General features: G+C 39.8%; 1 protein-coding gene across 2 annotated transcripts in view; it reads left to right on the forward strand.

The window, feature by feature from the left end:
• LOC141126915 (cyclic nucleotide-binding domain-containing protein 2-like) overlaps positions 1 to 14053 on the forward strand; it is a 553939-nt gene extending 539886 nt beyond the window's left edge. For both annotated transcript variants that reach the window (XM_073612976.1, XM_073612977.1), the window contains one exon: positions 13301 to 14053. In XM_073612976.1, the coding sequence (XP_073469077.1) occupies positions 13301 to 13399 (99 nt within the window). In that variant the 3' untranslated portion in view covers positions 13400 to 14053. The remainder of the gene's footprint in view (positions 1 to 13300) is intronic.
• The last annotated feature ends 5914 nt before the right edge of the window (positions 14054 to 19967 follow it).

Consider the following 19967-nt stretch of genomic DNA (forward strand, 5'->3'; position numbering starts at 1 on the left):
CATTTGTTTTTCTTTTTTTTTTTTTTCTCACCGCAAATGTTATATAAAGTTTGCAACCATATCTGCAAACTAGTGGAACTTAGGGTTTCACCATACCATTAGTATTTGTTGATCTCTTAAGATTGGCACTGAACTTTTAGGATCTTGTGCAAATCCTAGTGTCTTAGACTATTATTTTTTACATTTCTAGTCTACGCAAACACGTAAACATGCTGTGTCCTTCATTGTCTTTATGTACTATTCTGTCGATTTATATGTCTAATAAAACCCTTTGTACAAGAAAATAAGCAGATTGTATTGGCAGACTAAAGTGTAAGGATAACACAGCGAATCAGTAATTCAGTGTCAATATGTGAGAAAACAGTGCAATACAAATACAATGCAGTTAACCCAGGTATAGCATGTACTGCAGTACCAACAGCATAAACAATAGCTCTCTAGAAATGATGCCCCAGGTGACTGTGGAGGGCTAGCAAAACGTACAGTAGGCTAGTTCACTTGAGGACTTTCAGTTAAGAGGGACTAGGCTTAGCATACCTCCCAACTTTTTGAGATGGGAACGAGGGACGCCTATTAACAAATACTTGTAGTTATAGGACACACCCCTTGCCACGCCCCCTTAAAGGAGAATTATACCAAAAAATGTTAGATAAAACCACAAATACTTTTTTTTAACTACTACTATTCCTTTATATTGAAGTTTATAAATTCAACAATTTAGAAATTGGATGAAAGGTTTAGCACCCTGAAACACTTTTTGAGAGATAAATAGTGCATTGTATTTACAACTATATGGATCAGACCAAAATAAGGGAGAAATGAGGAGGAAAGAGGGACTTTGTTCCAAATCAGGGACAGTCCCTCGTAATCGCGGAGGGTTGGGAGGTATGGGCTTAGGCCTGAGAATTTGATACACTACCAGCAAACCTGTGCTGCCACCAGGCAGGCCGCAAAATCCGAATGGCCCTTTGATGTTAACTTCTGCTGGCTCTGTTGGGGTTCTTTAACACTAGCGTGCAAAAGCAGTGTGATTTTCTAAGGCGTAAGGTTCAGGAAAAGCTAAATGAAGGGTTAAACTCAGTGGGCATGCCTCTTTAAAGGACCTGGAGAGAGGTTTGGAAGGAGTTGGGATATCATGCAAAAAATTGTGATGCACAAGGAACAATTAAAGTCAGCATTTGGAATAGTGGCAGCTTTTGGACAAACATGTGGCCCCTGCCCCCACCCACCTATAACTGATGTACGTCAAACAAATACAAAGAGATTTCCAAGCTCAAATTTACCAAACAGCCTGTGACCAACAGAATTGACCTGTCTAACAATATGCATTAAAATCAGGGGTTTAGTCTGCACACATTTGCAAATATATGCGTAAGCTACTTGCCCCTAAATGGCACCCCGTTTTCTGTAGTCCTAACTCTAACTTCTGAGGGTCTCCGCAATGGAATCACATGCATTTTAATGGCTAGACAGAGGGCAGGTGAGCCTGGAAGGATCCCACCCCTCTTTAAAGGTATAGGGGCACACTGAACACCCAGCACTATGGCAGAAAAGGTGTCAGTGCGTTGCCTGAACAATATAATCAAAATACAAACAAGTGGCCACCGCCCCGACCTATAACTGGTCTTTGCAGCAAGGAGCACTGGAAGGGCGACGTATGTCAAACAAATACAAAGAGATTTCCAAGCTCAAACCTACCAACCAACCTGCAACCAACCAAATTAACCTGTCTAACAATATGTGTTAAAAACAGGGTTTTAGTCTGCACACACTTGCAAATACATGTGTAAGCTACAGGCCCTGTCAAGGCACCCCGTTTTCTGTAGTCCTAACTTCTGAGAGTCTCCACAATGGAACCACATTTATTTTAATGGAAAAGCAGAGGGCAGGTCAGCCTGGAAGGAGCCCACCCCTCTTTTGGTTGCGGTCTTTGGCATTGATAACTGCAGCTTTCAGCAGACAATGACAGCAAATGTGTTTAACTTCTATTGGAGATCAGCGTCAATGAAGGGTAATGGCCCTGCCAGGCAAGAACTAGCTGTGGATTATAGCAACTGTGTGGGTGGGGTAGCAATGCATATGCGGCGATCAGGATGAATGCAACACAGTCAGCATCTCTGGATGATAGAAGATCCCCCTCAAATCCTCAAATTATCTCCATAGCACAGCAGCCCACTCCTCAGCTCTAACACAGCCCTGTAGAATGCAGTCTGACCCAACCTGGTCCGAACAGCATGGCACGGTAACATACACACCTTCCCGTTTAGTACATCTCTCTCCATCTGCTCGGCTCCTTCCCATGCTTTCTGGTTTATATTGTCCCTTCCCTTCACTGATACTTATGGGCCCTGTAGTTGTGACCCAAACTTCACTGTATGCAAGATCCTCCTTCGAAACTACAATTCCCAGTTTGCTCTGGACACTTTTATTAGAGCTATTGCAAGGCAAGATAGTGAACACTGCCATCTTGGGGGCAAATAAGGTTCTGTATCTTCATTATCAATGCTCAGTGTTACATTTTCATAGGAAAGCAGATGCTGGGTAGGCATTTGAATTACCTTTTTAACCACTTGCCTATAGGGCACTTACACCCCCTTCTTGCCCAGGCCATTTTTCAGCTTTCAGCACTGTCGCACTTTGAATGACAATTTTGCGGTCATGCTATACTGTACACAGATGACATTTTTATTATTTTCTTTACACAAATAGAGCTTTCATTTGGTGGTATTTAATCACTGCTGGGTTTTTTATAGTTTACTAAAAAAAAAAATATTTTTTTTACTTAGTTTCTGTCAGTAAATTTTGGAATTAAAGTGGATGTAAACCAAATGTAATACTTTCTAAACTACTGCCATAGGGGTTATCTATAAGGATATACATGCCTCCTGCATGTATCCTTACCTGTCAAATGTCTCACTTCTGTCTGTTATTAGACCCAAAAAACTGCAGATTCTGTGGGCGGGTCTGTTGTCTGGAGCTCGGTGGGTGGAGTCGTGATGTCAGTAGATTCCCCGCCCACCTCTACACTCCCCTTGTCAATATGCATTTTCTCCTGTGTATTTCTAACTGAACTTCTGCTATGATCTCTAACATCCAGTGAAAAGACAGGAAAGTAACCACATGACTTCAGCATGCCGAATCATGGTGAGGTGTGGAACAGCCAATCATTGCAGAGTTACTGAAGAAAGGAGTGGGGGAGGGAAATAAAAAATAATGCATGTCTTAGGCTAGTGCACGAGATATGTAAATCACCTGTCACTCACAGCAAGGGGGAGGATTTGACAATGTTTTTCTCTGTTTGTCAAGATTTATCTCACTGAACAATAAAAGATGATTGCTCAGAGCTGGATTAACTCTTTGTGGCAAGACTGGGCTCAAATGATAGGAAATCTTATACTCTACATTATGACATAAAAAAAAAAATAAAAAAAATAAAAATTCTGCTTTACATCCACTTTAAGTAATTCTTCTCCTTCACTGATGTGCGCTTATGAGGTGGCACTGATGGGCACTGATAGGCTGAACTGGTGGGCATTGATGAGGTGGCACTTATGGGCACTGATGAGGCGGGACTTATGGGCAATGATTAGGTGGCACTGATGAGGAGGCACTAATATGCCGCACTTATGGGCACTGATAGGTGGCACTGATATGTGGCACTCATGAGCACTGATAGGCGGCACTGATGGGCACTGTTAGGTGGCACTGATGGGCACTAATAGGCAGCACTGGAGGGCACTGATGAGTGGCACTGATGGGCATTGATGGACAGCAGTGATGGGCAGAACTGATAGGTGGCACTGATAGGTGGACTGATAGCCAGCACAGACTGGCATCACTAATGGGCACTCATTGGTGGCACTTGTGGGCAGTGGTGGGCACTGATTGCTGGCAGTGGTGGGCACTGATTGCTGGCACTGGTGGGCACTCATCGCTGGCACTGATTTGTGGCACTGGTGTCACTATTGTAATCAGGGCACTGATGATTAGTCCCCTGATTACATGTGTAGATGTCTAATGTGAGGAGATGCCGCTGATCGCCTCTCCTCGCCATACACTCTGTCAGTGTGAGGCGAGAAGAGCCGATTACCGGCATCTCCGTGTTTACATGTGATCGGCTGTGATTGGACACAGCCGATCACATGGTTAAAGAGTGGAGGACGCGGCTCTTTACAGAAATCGGGGTTGCGCCATGTCCTAGCAACATATGACGTCATCCCAGAATGAGAGCCGCACCGCCCCACTGTCATTTGACGGTGGGCGGCAACTAGTTAATAACCTTGGCAAAGTTTTTAGTCTAGTTATTTATTCTGTTATAGTAGTGAGATGTGAATGTATAGTGGTTATCTGAACTATAAATTAAGTTTTTTATTTTTATTTTTTTGTGGTGTAAATGAATAAAAAAGGACCATTGTAAGCACACCTTTCAGTGGTAAAACTTTTTTTCTCAACTGTCTAACTGATACGTTTGTTGGACAACTTGGTCTGTTAAAGGAAATTGAAAAATTACAGACTTACTGGTCAGATTACCAGTTAAAAATAAAGAGGACAAAAGAAAACTACTGCAACTGCAACATTTAAGGATTGGTAAACTGTGATATATCTTAGAATTTTGGGATTATTACTGCTTTAAAGTGGAACTACATCCTCTTACAGCTAAGAAAGCTGCCATATTAGCCTCTGTTTGATCTGCATCCGCCATGGTGCTGCACATGTGATCAGCTATGACACCAGCCATTTGATGAAGACGACATGAAATAAGTACATTGGCAACTCTCGTGAGACATGCTTGTAAGGCCTCATTCACATGGGCATATTATAGCGTGCACCCTTGCGAGGGCCCTGTTTGCTTGCATGAGGATGCACAAGTGTTCCGTGCATCCCCATGTAGGTGGTTCCATTCATGTAAATTGGGATGCAACAGTTGCACAGAAACAGCTGCTGTTCCCAATCTGACAGTGGTGTGGGTGCGAGTGCACGGCCCTGACCCCTGTGAATCTGCTGCATCCAATTCACATGAATGGATATAGCATTCGCTATCGTTCGCCCATGTGAACAAGGCCTAAGGGTTTTGGGAAACAAATTGGTGGGTCTGGTTTGTTTTAAGGAGTTCACGAGTATCACACTTCAACATATATTACACTATATTACCAAAAGTATTGGGGCACCTGCCTTTACCAATACTTTTGGTAATATAGTGTATGTATTGGCAATTATTTCCAATTAGATAGTTCAGATATGCTTGAGAATTCCACTCCAGAGTATATATGCATAGGACCTATTATTTTAATATATGTTATAATCCAAAAAAGATTTATCTCTCTTATAGGCAATCCATAATCGAGTGGAATTAGTTGCATATGATATAGCATATAGCAGTTATCTCAATCCATGTCTTCAGCCAGGCATCATGTCACCACTTAAGGCAGATATAAATATATCAACAAGGATTCCTCTAATCCATTAATCACGGCTTACACTAGGTATAGAAATTGCTTTGTAAATGTCAAGTACCAGACAAACATTTGAAAATTCACCAGAACTCTGAATATAGGATTACTTCAAATAAAAATTACCTTCTATTAATGTTAGGCAGTCTCCCATTCAAATATTCCCATATAAACACATCCAAAATATATATTTATAGGCTTGAACAATTCAATTGCAATGGTGTGAAGGGCTCAATAAAGCTGACATTCAAGATCTGGCAGAACCTCTAACCCTTCCCTGCAAAAACTTTGCTGGCGTTGAGTTTTAAGCTGATATTTTTCATGTCTATCACTAGAAGTTTGGATTTAGAATGGTACTATTTACTGGTTAACTAGAAAGACTGTAGATCAAGCTTTTGAGGAACGCTGGCCTCTTCTTCAGACAAACTGTCAATGGCTAACACGGTACAACTCTCCACTGCTACTTCTACGTATATCTAATTACATTCAAATAAAGACTATAGTTGTGTCCCGCAACCCATTCACATAGGGGGGAGGCAGGATCTGGGGGTCCCCTTGTTAAAGGTGGCCTTCAGATTCCAATAAGCTCCCCACCCTCAGATCCCCACAACCACCGGGCAAGGGTTGTGGGGATGAGGCCCTTGTCCCCATCAACATGGGGACAAGGTGCTTTGGAGGGGGGACCCCAAAGCACCCTCCCATTGTTGAGGGCATGTGGCCTGGTATGGCTCAGGAGGGGGGGCGCTCTCTCTCGCCCCCCTTTTCCTGAGGCCTGCCAGGTTGCGTGCTCAGATAAGGGCCTAGTATGGATTTTGGGGGGACCCCTACGCCATTTTTTTTAAATTTTGGTGCGGGGTTCCCCTTGATATTCATACCAGACCCAAAGGGCCTGGTAATGGACTGGGGGGGGGCCCATGCCATTTTTTTCAATGATTTTTATCTATATTGCCGGGATCCGACAATTCATTACAGCCGCAATCAGTTTAAATTACTTTTTTTCCTTTAGAAATGTCATTTTGCTATGGTATTGTTCTAAACACGGGGGAAATGCACCACTTTACATGGTTTTGAAAACAAAAAAGGTTCTATTGCTGCATGTGCTCCTGCTGGAGAAATCTCCCTCACTTCCTATCCTGGTGACAGTGCTGAATGGTAAATCTCAACGAGTGCTCAGACATCAATTAAAGCCACATAGAAGTTCTAACCCTTCCCGCTCTATCCAATACTAAAATAGAAAAAAAAAAGAGTTTTGGGGAGATGGGCGGAGCCTAGCGGAGCAGACATGTATTGTTAGAGCTCCGCACCGCTGAGGAGAGAAGAGAAGGACAAAGCGGAGCCTGCAGGCTCAAAAGGTATCCATTTGAACCTTTTTGCCCCAGGGAACAAACTGTGAAAGTTTGGGCAGGAAATATGGTACTGGGAGGAAACCGTGGCAGAAATAAAAATCACCTCACAAAGAGCTCACAGGCACTCACTGCAACTAAAGCAGCTCCAGTCACCTCACAAGATACAGCATCAGGGCGCTCTCACAGACAGAAAATGTCACAGCAAGACTCTCCATTTGAGTCAGATACAGAACAAATCCTCTCACAAACTTCTCCACAAGCCTCCTCAACATCCCCAGTAATATTATTACAATTTGAAAAGATGCTTCATAAGGCTTTAAAACAAACCTCAGACCAAATAACAAAAAGCCTAACCAAAGAAATAAGAGAGCTGGGAAACCGCACCGCAGCCCTAGAAATAAAAATGGATGAAATTGAAATTACAACCCAAGTAAATATAACAGAATTGGAACAATTAAAAGAAGAGAATTTAATACTTCAAACTAAGCTCGAAGATTACGAAAATAGAGCCAGACGTTCAAACTTGCGCATAAGGGGAATACCTGAAACTGTGACAGACCTGCAATCTACTATTACTGCTCTATTACAAGAACTAAAGCCAGAAATCCCTATTGAACGTTTAGAACTGGACAGAGTACACAGAGCTCTCACAGCCAAAAAGAAAGATGGACCCCCACGTGATATAATCACAAAATTTCATTATTACAGAACGAAAGAACAAATACTAATTGCTGCAAGAGAAAAAAAGGAACTTAATTTTCAAGGACACAATTATCAAATTTTTGCTGACCTATCCCAACTTACTATTACTAAAAGACGATCCATGAAACCCCAACTAATGGAACTGCAACGCCACAACATTATGTATCAATGGGGCTTCCCCTTTTCAGTCAGATTTAACTACCAAGGTACAATTTACAGAAGCAGATCAGCAGATGAACTACAACAAACCCTTTTAAAATTAAATCTGACAGAACCCACAAGCAGCAACACTCCCACATGCAGAAGAATGGCATCATCTTCACCTTCAGGCAGCACTCAGAAAATTTCAGAACAAAATGGGAACCATCATTCTCACAAAAGAGGCCGTTATGCCACATCATCCATGGACCAAGAAGATTCAATGGACTGACATCCTAATTCCTGATATCTCTTCATTTATTATACTAAGATATGGTTCTCTATAAAAAAACTGTATTTATAACTGAATGTAACTGCATTCTGATAGTCACACACTGTGTGGGATCATGTTACATTCCAGTTATATTTCTTATTACTTCTGATTCATATAGCCTTAGAATATATAAGTGAAATAAGGAAATTCTTGTTCAGTTATATATTATCAGGTAATAACAATAGATTTATTACTTTTTAGGACAAATATGTTCAATAATCCAGAAGTAATGGAAGCTTTTTCTTTCTTTTCTTAAAACAAATATATTATTACCTAACTAGTTCCTAGAATTATGTTTTTGTTTATTCTAATCTGAAGCAATACAACCTCAATTTTATGAGTTAACATATCTAAACAGTTACATATGAATAAAATATGTAATTGTTTACTCTAAAAGGGTTAAAATCCCAAAATAATTCAAACTATCTTCATCAATACCAAAGTTATTAACAGTACCTTTCTAACTGAATTGTTTAGCCTAGGGCAAGACTAACCATATACAACCACCCTGGAATAAATAATTTCAACAAAAACTATATTCTGCACTCCAATTAATGAAACATCATTTTGATGTCTTTTGACATAGCACTTCTCTCCTGTAAGCGGAAGATCCGTGTACCCCCCATTAGCCCTCCTCATTCTCCCAACCATATTATGTGGGAGTGTGACGAAGGCACTTATTCCCCTGAGAGAGATATTTATTCTCTTTCACGGGTAAATTGTGATTACTTGCAAAAAATAATTTATACAATGTATCATCTAATCTCATATGTTTTTTGTTTACTCTTTACTCCAGAATTCACTGGTTTCTTTTCTATCTATTCATCTCTTCAGTCCACACAGGTTGATCTGCGCAGTCAGCTCTGCATAACAAAAAGTAAGTCAAAACAATTTGATCTGTTGCCATGGCACCACTGAATATACTTTCCCTGAATGTTCAGGGAATAAATGTCCCTCAAAAAAGGACCGAAGCCTTCCGTACATTCCATAACAAGATGGCTCACATAGTATGCCTCCAAGAAACACACTTCACCAAAGATTCTACTCCAAAATATATTTCTCCTTTTTATCAACAAATTTACACGGCTTCTGCCTGTACCAAGCAAAGGGGAACTCTAATTGCATTTCACCGATCCACACCATTCACCTTATCATCAGAAATTAAAGACCCAGAAGGTAGATACCTGATACTCATGGGTTATATAATGGATACAGCAATCACGGTGATTTCCTACTACGCTCCTAACAAACAACCTACACCATTCCTCTCACATATATTACAAGTGATTAATACACACAAAATAGGAACAGTGATAATGTGTGGGGATTCAAACCAGGTCCTCCTCCCATTTCTAGATAAATCACCTTTTACACCATCCAAAATAACCTCTAGATTACCTTTTTCTCAACTTCTTTCCAAATACAATCTGGTAGATTCGTGGAGAGAAAGTAACCCAATGAAAAAGAAATTCACTTATTTCTCGCACCCTCATCAAACCTTCACCAGAATAGATCATATTTTTCTAACAATAGGAATGATACCAGAAATTATTGCATCAGATATAATTCCGATTCCGTGGTCTGACCATAATGCAGTATACACTACTATAGCCTCAGCCATACCAAAAGCGCATGACCCAACGTGGTACTTACCGGACATAATGCTCAAACACCCACTACATCAGATGGCCATTGAACAAACTTTAAAGGAATACATATCAATAATACAACAGACATCTCCCCAATAACACTGTGGGAAGCTCATAAGCCTGTCTTGCGTGGTACAATGCAAAGACAAATGGCACTATTTAAACGGGAACGCAAAAATCTAGCAAAAAAACTAGAACTCAATTTTAATGCAGCCTACATATCATTTCAAGATAATCCATCTCAGAGTACAAAATCTCATCTGGAAAAATCTAGATTGGAATACGATCTATTTCTCACTGAGTCAGTTGATAAATCCCTCAAACGCTCCAAACACTATTTCTACATGAATACAAACAAACCAGGTACATATTTGGCTCGGGCATTAAATTCAACTAACAAATCTTTCAAACCAATACGTTTGAAATTATCAAAAAATGTTTACACTTGTAATCCAGTTAAAATAGTCCATAAATTTCACTCACATCTCGCAACTTTATACAAGACAAACAATGAATTTAATCCTACAGAGGCTGAATCCTTCTTCTCAAAAATAACCTTACCTGAGTTATCTCAGAATCAAAAAAGCAGTTTGGATGAGCCTATAACTATAGATGAAGTTGCTAACGCCATAAAAGACCTAAAACTTAACAAAAGACCAGGCCCAGACGCCTACTCGGCTTTATACTATAAAACATTCTCAGAAATACTCTCTCCCATTCTCACTGAAACTTTTAACAAACTTCTAGATGGACATTCTTTTCGGCAAGAAACACTAATGGCAATTGTTTGTATGATCCCAAAACCCCTTTCTGATGATACTTCCTGTGTGAATTATCGGCCTATCTCTCTGTTAAACCTCGATATTAAATTATTAGCAAAAATAATAGCAAAACGCCTCAATAGCATTATAGGAAAATGAATACATAGAGATCAAGTAGGCTTCATGCCAAATAGACAGGCAGGCGATAATATACGCAGGGCAGTGTTATTGGCACATATTGCTAAAAAACGGAAAATCCCTTTATGTTTTCTATCTCTCGATATTAAGAGGGCATTTGACACAGTATCCTGGCAATATATGCAATATTCATTACAAAAATGGGGTTTTGGGCCCCACTTTTTAACATGGATCAAAGCATTATATAATAAACCCAAAGCCTATATAAAATATGCTGGATACAAATCTGAAGCCTTTAATATCAAAAGAGGTACCCAACAGGGTTGCCCATTATCTCCCTTATTATTTGCCCTTATACTCGAACCCATGGCCCAATACATCAGAACAAACCAAACTATAACTGGCATTGAAGTAGGAGGTATTACACACAAATTATGTATATTTGCAGACGATATATTACTTTTTCTATCATCACCACAGGTCTCTGGTCCTAACTTAATACCAGCGCTTGATGGATTTGCAGCCCTATCCGGCCTTATGATTAATCCTAAGAAATGCCTAGTGCTTAATATTTCACTCACAAACATGGAATTGATCCCGGCTAGGGCTGCACTCCCATTCACATGGGCAGAAAAATCAATCCCATATCTTGGAATTCATTTAACAGCATCTCATTCTGACTTATTCTCAACCAATTATCCTCCTGTATTAAGACAGATCACAAATCTAATAAAACAATGGTCGCAACTTCCTTTATCCTGGATAGGGAAGATTAATGCAATCAAAATGACTATTCTACCCAAATTGCTTTATCTATTCAGAGTCCTCCCTATTCCAATTCCTTCCTATTTTTTGAGAATAGTACAAAAAAGAGCAACTTCGTTTATATGGGGCTCTTCTAAACCACGTATACCTATACACACACTACATCTTCCCAAAAATAAAGGAGGCCTGGGATACCCTAATTTTACTAACTACTACAGAGCAGCACATTTGGCCAGTCTGTCCAAATACCATGCAAAACAGGAAATCCCATTATGGGTATTTATAGAGGCTTCAGAAAATGACCCTCTATTAATATCAAATTTATTATGGCTTGATCCTAAAGACCGCTTTAAAATTCATAATCCCATAATTAACACTTCTTATCTCTCTGGGATAAACTAAAAACCAAATATCACTTACAATCTCCACACAATCCTCTCCTTTCTTTTATCAGAAATCCGGCCTTTTATCCGGCATGGATCTACCCAAATTCTTTTAAAGCTTGGACAACATCAGGCATTCAGACACTAAATGACTTCATAGCATCTAAATCATTCCTTTCATTCCCATTGCTTAGAGAAAAATATGATCTACCAAACTCTGAGATATTTAGATATCTCCAAATCAAAAATTTCTATACACCATTCCTAAAGGGGGATACACCATTATCCCAATTATCCATTTTTGAATCAATCTGTACAAAAGATCCATTTGCTAAAGGTACAATTTCATCACTTTATAATCAATTATATGGAGTAGCAAATCTTAATAGACCCTCTTACGTTCAGAGGTGGGAGGAGGACCTGGGACGAACTTTAGAAGACACGGACTGGTCTAACATATGGCTCACATCTAAGTCATCTTCACCCAACATCTTAGCACTGGAGACAAATTATAAAGTCCTAACTCGCTGGTACCTTGTACCCGCTAGAGTGGCAAAATATTCACCTAATACCTCAGCTCTTTGTTTTCGAGGATGCCCAGAAATAGGCACATATTTACACATATGGTGGACGTGCCCAGTAATCCAAACCTTCTGGAAGGAAGTCTTCGTGATTGCATCTAAAATATTTAAAAAATAATACAACCAGATCCATATTTAACTTTACTTAATCTAAAACCGAAATGGTTAACACTCTCTCAATTCAAACTTATGATCCAACTAATAATGGCTGCAAAACAAACAGTGGCCAAGGCATGGAAATCTCCTACATTGGTACTAGCAGAAACAATTCACAGAATGAATAATACAATGTCCCATGCTAAGATGGTAGCCATCGATCAAAATCAAATTCCAAAATTTGAAAAACTTTGGCATCCTTGGATAAAACAACAGTTCCTGTCAAACTTCAATGACTCTGTCCTGTTGCCATGGTAACAGATTAAATGACTTACAGAGACACCCATTCTAAGGCTTCAAAGAGAACTAAAAAGAATAATAAACTGACGAGCGGGACAACCTTGTGGACCATACCTCTACCTTTCAACCCTTTTTCTTCTTTCTCTTTCCTTTTCTTCACCTTACGATTAAAGCTCATTATCAGAATTTATTTGACCTATATACACTCTACTTGTAAACAATATGTATAGTAGGTATAAATCATTTAAATACCTACAAAAGTAACTAAGGAAATGATATATATCTTTAATTTAGGTTTACGTGAACCCAATGTTTAATATTTGAAATTTCATGATATTTACCTATATAAACCCTACTGTAAAACAATGAGCTTACTTTAAAGATCCTTGTAAACTTACTTTATGTATCTTTATAACATTGTATACTCAATAAACTTCTTTTGACAAGGAAAAAAAGAGTTTTGCCTAGAGTTAAACTTTCAAAAAATATATGAATGTAACTTTCTGCCATCAGTTGGTTGTCCTTCCCTTTTCAACTGTTATTCTGTAGAAACTGGAAACTACCATGTTATTCATTGACAGTTATTTGTCCAAATTAAATGTTCAATATTCTGCTGAACGAAGCAGCTGATTAACTGATTTTTTTTTTCTTCTACAGATTCAACCATACCCTACCAAAGAAATACTGCAGCAGAAAATGCACGATTACATAAGATGGCAAGATTATAAATCGCAGCTTATCAGAAAGCATCACTGACTCTATCAGCAGCCTAGAATACCCTACAGTGATGGTTAATCCTTTCAGAATTTAAAAACCAGACACACAAGATTTTCCACCCTCCGTTTAACCTTACTTAGAAAGGCGCCATTCACATTTGATAACTCTATCCCAAACTCTTCTTTCCTTTCTGGAGCTGTCTCAGGAAGATTAGGGATGTTTGGACTGATGCTTTGTTACAACTTGGTGGTGCTGAGTTTCTTGGGAGAGAAAGGGTAGCCGCAACTTCTCCTTAATTTATTTTATGAGACTCAGTCATTTTGCCTATTCTGTTCTCCTGTTGGATCACCAACAGTCCTAACCCTGTGTAAGCTTTGTTTCCATGTTGTCACCATGGCTATTTTAGTGATTTTTTTTAATGGAATAGATAAATGGAATAATACATATTGGCTACTATCTAGAATTCAGAAGTTGGGCTTCCTCTATTCAAATGCTAATTAACTTTTTTAACTAGTTCATAAAGGCTAGTTAACCACATCAACCCAGGGCACTTTCACCCCCTTCCTGCCCAGGCCAATTTTCAGATTTCAGCACTGTCACATCTTGAATGACAATTGCGCAGTCATGCAACACTGTACCCAAAGTTGTTATAATTTTTTTCCCACAAATAGAGCTTTCTTTGGTGGTATTTGATCACCACTGGGTTTTTTCATTTTTTGCGCTACAAATAAAAAATAGGAAAAAAAAAATAGTTTTTCTTTGTTTCTGTTATAAAACTTTGTAAATAAGTAAGTTTTCTCCTTCACTGATGAGGTGGCACTGATGGGCACTGATGATGAGGCACTTATATGCAGCACTGATAGGCGGCACTGATAAGCAGCACTGATAGGCACTGATAGGTGGCACTGGTATGCAGCACTGATGGGCACTGATATGCAGTGATGGGTACTGAAATGCAGTACTGATGGGCACTAATAGGCGGTACTGATGGGCACTCATAGGCAGCACTGATGGGCACTCATAGGTGGCATTGAAGGTGGCACTGGTGGGCACTTATAGGTGGCACTGATAGGCTGCACTGATTGGCACTGATGGACAGCATTGATCGGCACTGATAGGCAGCACTGAGGAGCACAGATTGGCATCCCTAATGGGCACTTATTGGCACTGATTGGCATCCCTAATGGGCACTTATTGGCACTCATTGGCATTCCTAGTGGGCTCTAGTGGGCATCCCTGGCGAGCTCTAGTGGGCATCCTCCTTGGGTCTGCACTGATAATCAATGCGCTGATTAGCAGCTCAGACCCCCTGTCAGGAGAGCCGCCGATTGGCTCTCCTCTACCCACGCCTTGTCAGCGCGAGTAGAGGAAACGCCAATAAATGGCACTTCCTGGTTACCATGTGATGAGCTGTGATTGGACACAGCTCATCACATGGTAAAGAGCCTACGTCATAGGCTCTTTACCTAAATTGGAGATGCGGTGTGTCAGAGGCAGAGCAACACACCACAACACCGTTCGCTGTGCTGCGCGCCCCCACAGGCGTGCGCTAGCAGCTTATCCTGCTGGACGTCATATGACGCCCAGTCAGGATAATACAGCCACTTTCCTGCTATCATTCTGCTATATGGCGGGCGGGAAGTGGTTAAACAGGGAATGATGTTGGCAGGAAAATGGGGAAGGCAAGAAAGGAGAAAACTGCTGCCATGTGCTGAACACAAGGTGTGAAGTCTGAAGAAAACCTGGGTAGAAGGAAGAAGCTCCATAAGAAGAAGAACACCCAGGAAAAAAAAAGAACTTCACCTGGGGATGAAACTACACTACGAGAGAGCCCAGTTTCCTGCAGTCACTTAAGCAAAGCCTGGAGTCCTGTTTGTTATGGAAATCGTTAACTATAACTCAAGCTAACTTTTTTTTAGTATATCCCAATCACATACAGACCATTGTCAATGCTCGATTGCTAGGAAGGTTAGGTAGCGTGTGCATCTGTGTTGTATGCATATTTGTAAAATTCTGTATGTTCTGTATTGTTTTCCTACAACTGTAAGTAGATTGTTAAGTATGGCATTTTTTGTTTAGTAAAGAACATTATTATACTACAGGGGTTTATGCTTCCTTGCTTTAAAACAAAGTAACCTAAAAGATAAAAGCAAAACCGTCCGACGGTGCTGAAGTTTTACGAAGGGTTAACTTTTTCCTCCACCTCATCAATTGAGAGTTTTCTGGCTTGGTGATTGGGTACTTTGGTCCAAAAACTGCATGCTGGGGGTGCTCACATGCTGTCCTATACCCAAGAACCAATGGGTAGTTACTAAGGGTCCTTACAAATCAAAGGAGCATTGGGAAGATGGGTCTTACAGGAGAATCTATAACTTTGCCCTGAATGGGTGAAAAAAAAATCGATTTATGCAATTCTGTTCACATGGTACATTCAATATATTTTATACAGAGTAAAGCGATATTCTTCTCCCATTACATTCTTTGCTTCATCAGCTATCTGCTAGTTGAGCCTTCACTAGGCTTAATGAAAAGAGGAAACCAGACACCATTCTATTTAAAGATCAGCAGCAAGAGGAGTAAATCCCGGCAACTCTGCTATTGTCAAATCAGCAGAGCTGACAATAAAACTCATCAAGAGGATCGTAATATTGTCCAGTGAAGTGAACTAGTGAGGGAAAGCCTTCGATTAATCGTGGAATATGGGCTTCCTTTCCTCTGTCCAGAACTAATGCAGCCACCACATCTAGGAACTTTTCAGCTGCAATATCTTAGATTTTTGTTTTTTGGGTTTAGATATACTTTAAAGTATATATAAAACTCAAACCCCCTTTTTGGATAGAGTAGACGATGTTTAAATCTCACCTCGGGTTTTTTTTTTCTTTTCTGTGACTTGTTAGTAGGGATGGGCCGAACACCCCCCGGTTCGGTTCGCACCAGAACATGCGAACAGGCAAAAAATTTGTACAAACAAATGAACACCATTAAAGTCTATGGGACATGAACACGAGAAATCAAAAGTGCTCATTTTAAAGGCTTATATGCAATTTATTGCCATAAAAAGTGTTTGGGTACCCAGGTCCTGTCCCAGGGGACATGTATCACTGCAAAAAAAAGCTTTAAAAACGTCAGTTTTTTCGGGAGCAGTGATTTTAATAATGCTTAAAGTGAATCAATAAAAATGAAATATTCCTTTAAATACCATACCTGGGGTTGTCCTTAGTATGCCTGTAAAGTAGCGCATTTTTTTCAGTTTTTAGAACAATACCACAGCAAAATTACATTTGTAGAGGAAAAAATCTCATTTAAAACTGCTTGTGGCTGTAAATAATTGTCGGATCCCAGTAATATAGATAGAAATCATTGAACAAAAATGGTATGGGTTGCCCCCGCAGTCCATTACCAGGCCCTTTGGGTCTCTTATGAATATTAAGGGGAACCCCGCACCAAATTTGCAAGGGGGTCCCCCCAAAATCCATACCAGACTCTTCAGGTCTGGTATGGATTTTGAGGGGACCCCTACACCATTTTTTTTTAATTTGGCGCAGGGTTCCCCTTAATATCCATACCAGACCTGAAGGGACAAGTATGGATTTTGAGGGGACCCCCATGCATTTATTTTTTTAAATTTTGGTGCGGGGTTCCCCTTAATATTCATACCAGACCCAAATGACCTGGTAATGGACTGGGGGGGGGGGACCCATGCTATTTTTTTCAATGATTTTATTCTACAGTGCCTTGCAAAAGTATTCACCCCCTCTTGGCATTTTTCGTGTTTTGTTGCCTCACAACCTGAAATTAACATGGATTGTTTGAGGATTTGCATTATTTAATTTACAGAACATGCCCACAACTTTGAAGATTTTTTTTTTTTTTTATTGTGAAGCAAACAACAAATAGGACAAAATAACAGAAAAAGTCAATGTGTATAACTATTCACCCCCTAAAGTCAATACTTTGTAGAGCCACCTTTTGCGGCTGTCACAAGTCCAAGTTGCTTTGGATAAGTGTCTATGAGCTTTCCACATTTTACCACTGGGATTTTTGCCCATTCCTCCTTGCAAAACTGCTCCAGCTCCTTCAAGTTGGATGGTTTGCGCTTGTGAACAGCAATCTTTAAGTCTGACCACAGATTTTCTGTTGGATTGAGGTCTGGGCTTTAAATAGGTCATTCCAACACATTTCCATGTTTTCCCTTAAACCACTCAAGTGTTGCTTTAGCAGTGTGTTTGGTCTTCATGGGGCAATGTTTGGTTAGTGGTGCCTCTTGGTTAGGTGTTGCAGCCTCTGGGGCCTTTCAAAAAGGTGTGTATATGTAATGACAGATCATGTGACACTTAGATTGCACACAGGTGGACATCATTTCACTAATTATGTGACTTCTGAAGGTAATTGCACCAGAGCTTTTTATGGGCTTCATAACAAAGGGGTTGAATACATTCACACATGCCAATTATCAGTTTTTTATTTCTGAAAAATAGTTTTATGTATATATTTTTCTAATTTTACTTCACCAACTTAGACTATTGTGTTCTGATCCATCACATATAATTCAGGTTAAAAAAACATTGAACTAAAGGTTGTAATGTAACAAAATAGGTAAAAAGCCGGGGGGGGGGGGGGTGAAAACTTTTGCAAGGCACTGTATATTGCCAGGATCCGACAATTCATTACAGCCACGAGCAGTTTTAAATGACTTTTTTCCTTTAGAAATGTCATTTTGCTGTGGTATTGTTTCTAAACACGGGAAATATGTGCTACTTTACAGGCATACTAAGGACACCCACCAGGCATGGTATTTAAAGGAATATTTTATTTTTATTGTTTCACTTTAAGCATTATTAAAATCACTGCTCCTGAAAAACCGTCCATTTTTAAAACTTTTTTTTGCATTGATACACGTCCCCTGGGGCAAGACCCGGGTCCCCATACACTTTTTATGGCAATAACTTGCATATAAGCCTTTAAAATTAGCACTTTTGGTTTTTCATGTTCATGTCCCATAGACTTTAATGGTGTTCCACGGCTTTCAAATTTGCCGCGAACACCGCATAATGTTCGCTGTTCGGCGAACACCCGATGTTTGAGTCGAACTTACGTTCGACTCGAACATCGGGCTCATCCCTACTTGTTAGGAAGGTTTCTCTTCACTTCCTTTTCTGAAGTCACAAGAAGTGAGAGAGAGTCTCACAAAGTAACAAGAAATCCCATCTTAGATAGTTGTAACTGGAACAGGTATCCTTATTGGACGATTTCCCTTGCCTCTATAAAACGTTTAAATTCACAAATAGTCAAATTGACAAGGATTGCCATGACAAATAGAGAGGTCAAATCTCTCAAGTGGGGACAGAGACAACAATAACATCCCGACAAGAGTTCAGCTATCCACACTCCATGTACAATTTTATAAAGTTTTAACTTTAGATATACTTTAACTGTTGAAATATTGGGTATAAATACAGTCTGGGTTTCCATTTATCACTGCTAGTTTGCCTATTTGCTTCTGCATTTGCATAAACTCTGATAAAAGTCATAAGTAAGAATGAGCAAAATTGAAATTTCTCTCAACTTTTGCTATTTTGGTGAAATACAGGTGCATCTCAAAAAATGAGAATATCATTAAAAAGTTAATTTATTTCAGTAATTAAATTCAAAAAGTAAAATTAATATAATTTATATAGATGCGTTACACACAGAGTGATTATATTTCAAGTATTTCTTTTTTTTTTTTAAATTTGGATGATTATGGCTTACAGCTAGTTAAAACCCAAAATTCAGGATCTCAGAAAATTTGACCAATAAAAAAAAAAAAGGATTTTTAATACAGAAATGTTGGCTTACTGAAAAGTATGTCCATGTACAGTATAGTATGCACTATAATACTTTGTCGGGGCTCTTTTTGCATGAATTACTGCATCGATGCGGTGTGGCATGGCGGTGATCAGCCTGTGGCACTGCTGAGGTGTTATGGAAGCCCAGGTTGCTTTGATAGCGGCCTTTAGCTTATCTGCCTTGCTGAGTCTGGTGTCTCTCATCTTCCTCTTGACAATACCCCACAGATTCTCTATGGAATTTAGGTCAGGTGAGTTTGCTGGCCAATCAAGCAAAGTGATACCATGATCATTAAACCAGGTATTGGTACTTTTGGCAGTGTGGACAGGTGCCAAGTCCTGCTGGAAAATTAAATCAGCATCTCCATAAATATGGTCAGCAGAGGGAAGCATGAAGTGCTCTAGAATTTCCTAGTAGAGATCTTCGCTGACTTTGGACTTGATTAAACATAGTGGACCAACACCAGCAGATGATATGGCTCCCCAAATCATCACTGACTGTGGAAAATGTTGCACTTCATTTGGAAATCAAGGTCCCAGAGTCTGGAGGAAGGGTGGAAAGACACAGAATCCAAGTTGCATGAGGTCCAGTGTGAAGTTTCCACAGTCAGTGATGATTTGAGGAGTCATGCCATCTGCTGGTGTTGGTCCAATGTGTTTTATCAAGTCCAAATTCAGCGCAGCCCTCTACCAGGAAATTCTAGAGTGTTAAGAATGAATGAATGAATGAGTGACTTGTATAGCACTACCTATAAGGTAGATCCTTTCAACTGTTCTGG

The sequence above is a fragment of the Aquarana catesbeiana genome, linkage group LG02 (assembly GCF_042186555.1).
Source record: "Aquarana catesbeiana isolate 2022-GZ linkage group LG02, ASM4218655v1, whole genome shotgun sequence".
Taxonomy (NCBI): Eukaryota; Metazoa; Chordata; class Amphibia; order Anura; family Ranidae; genus Aquarana; species Aquarana catesbeiana.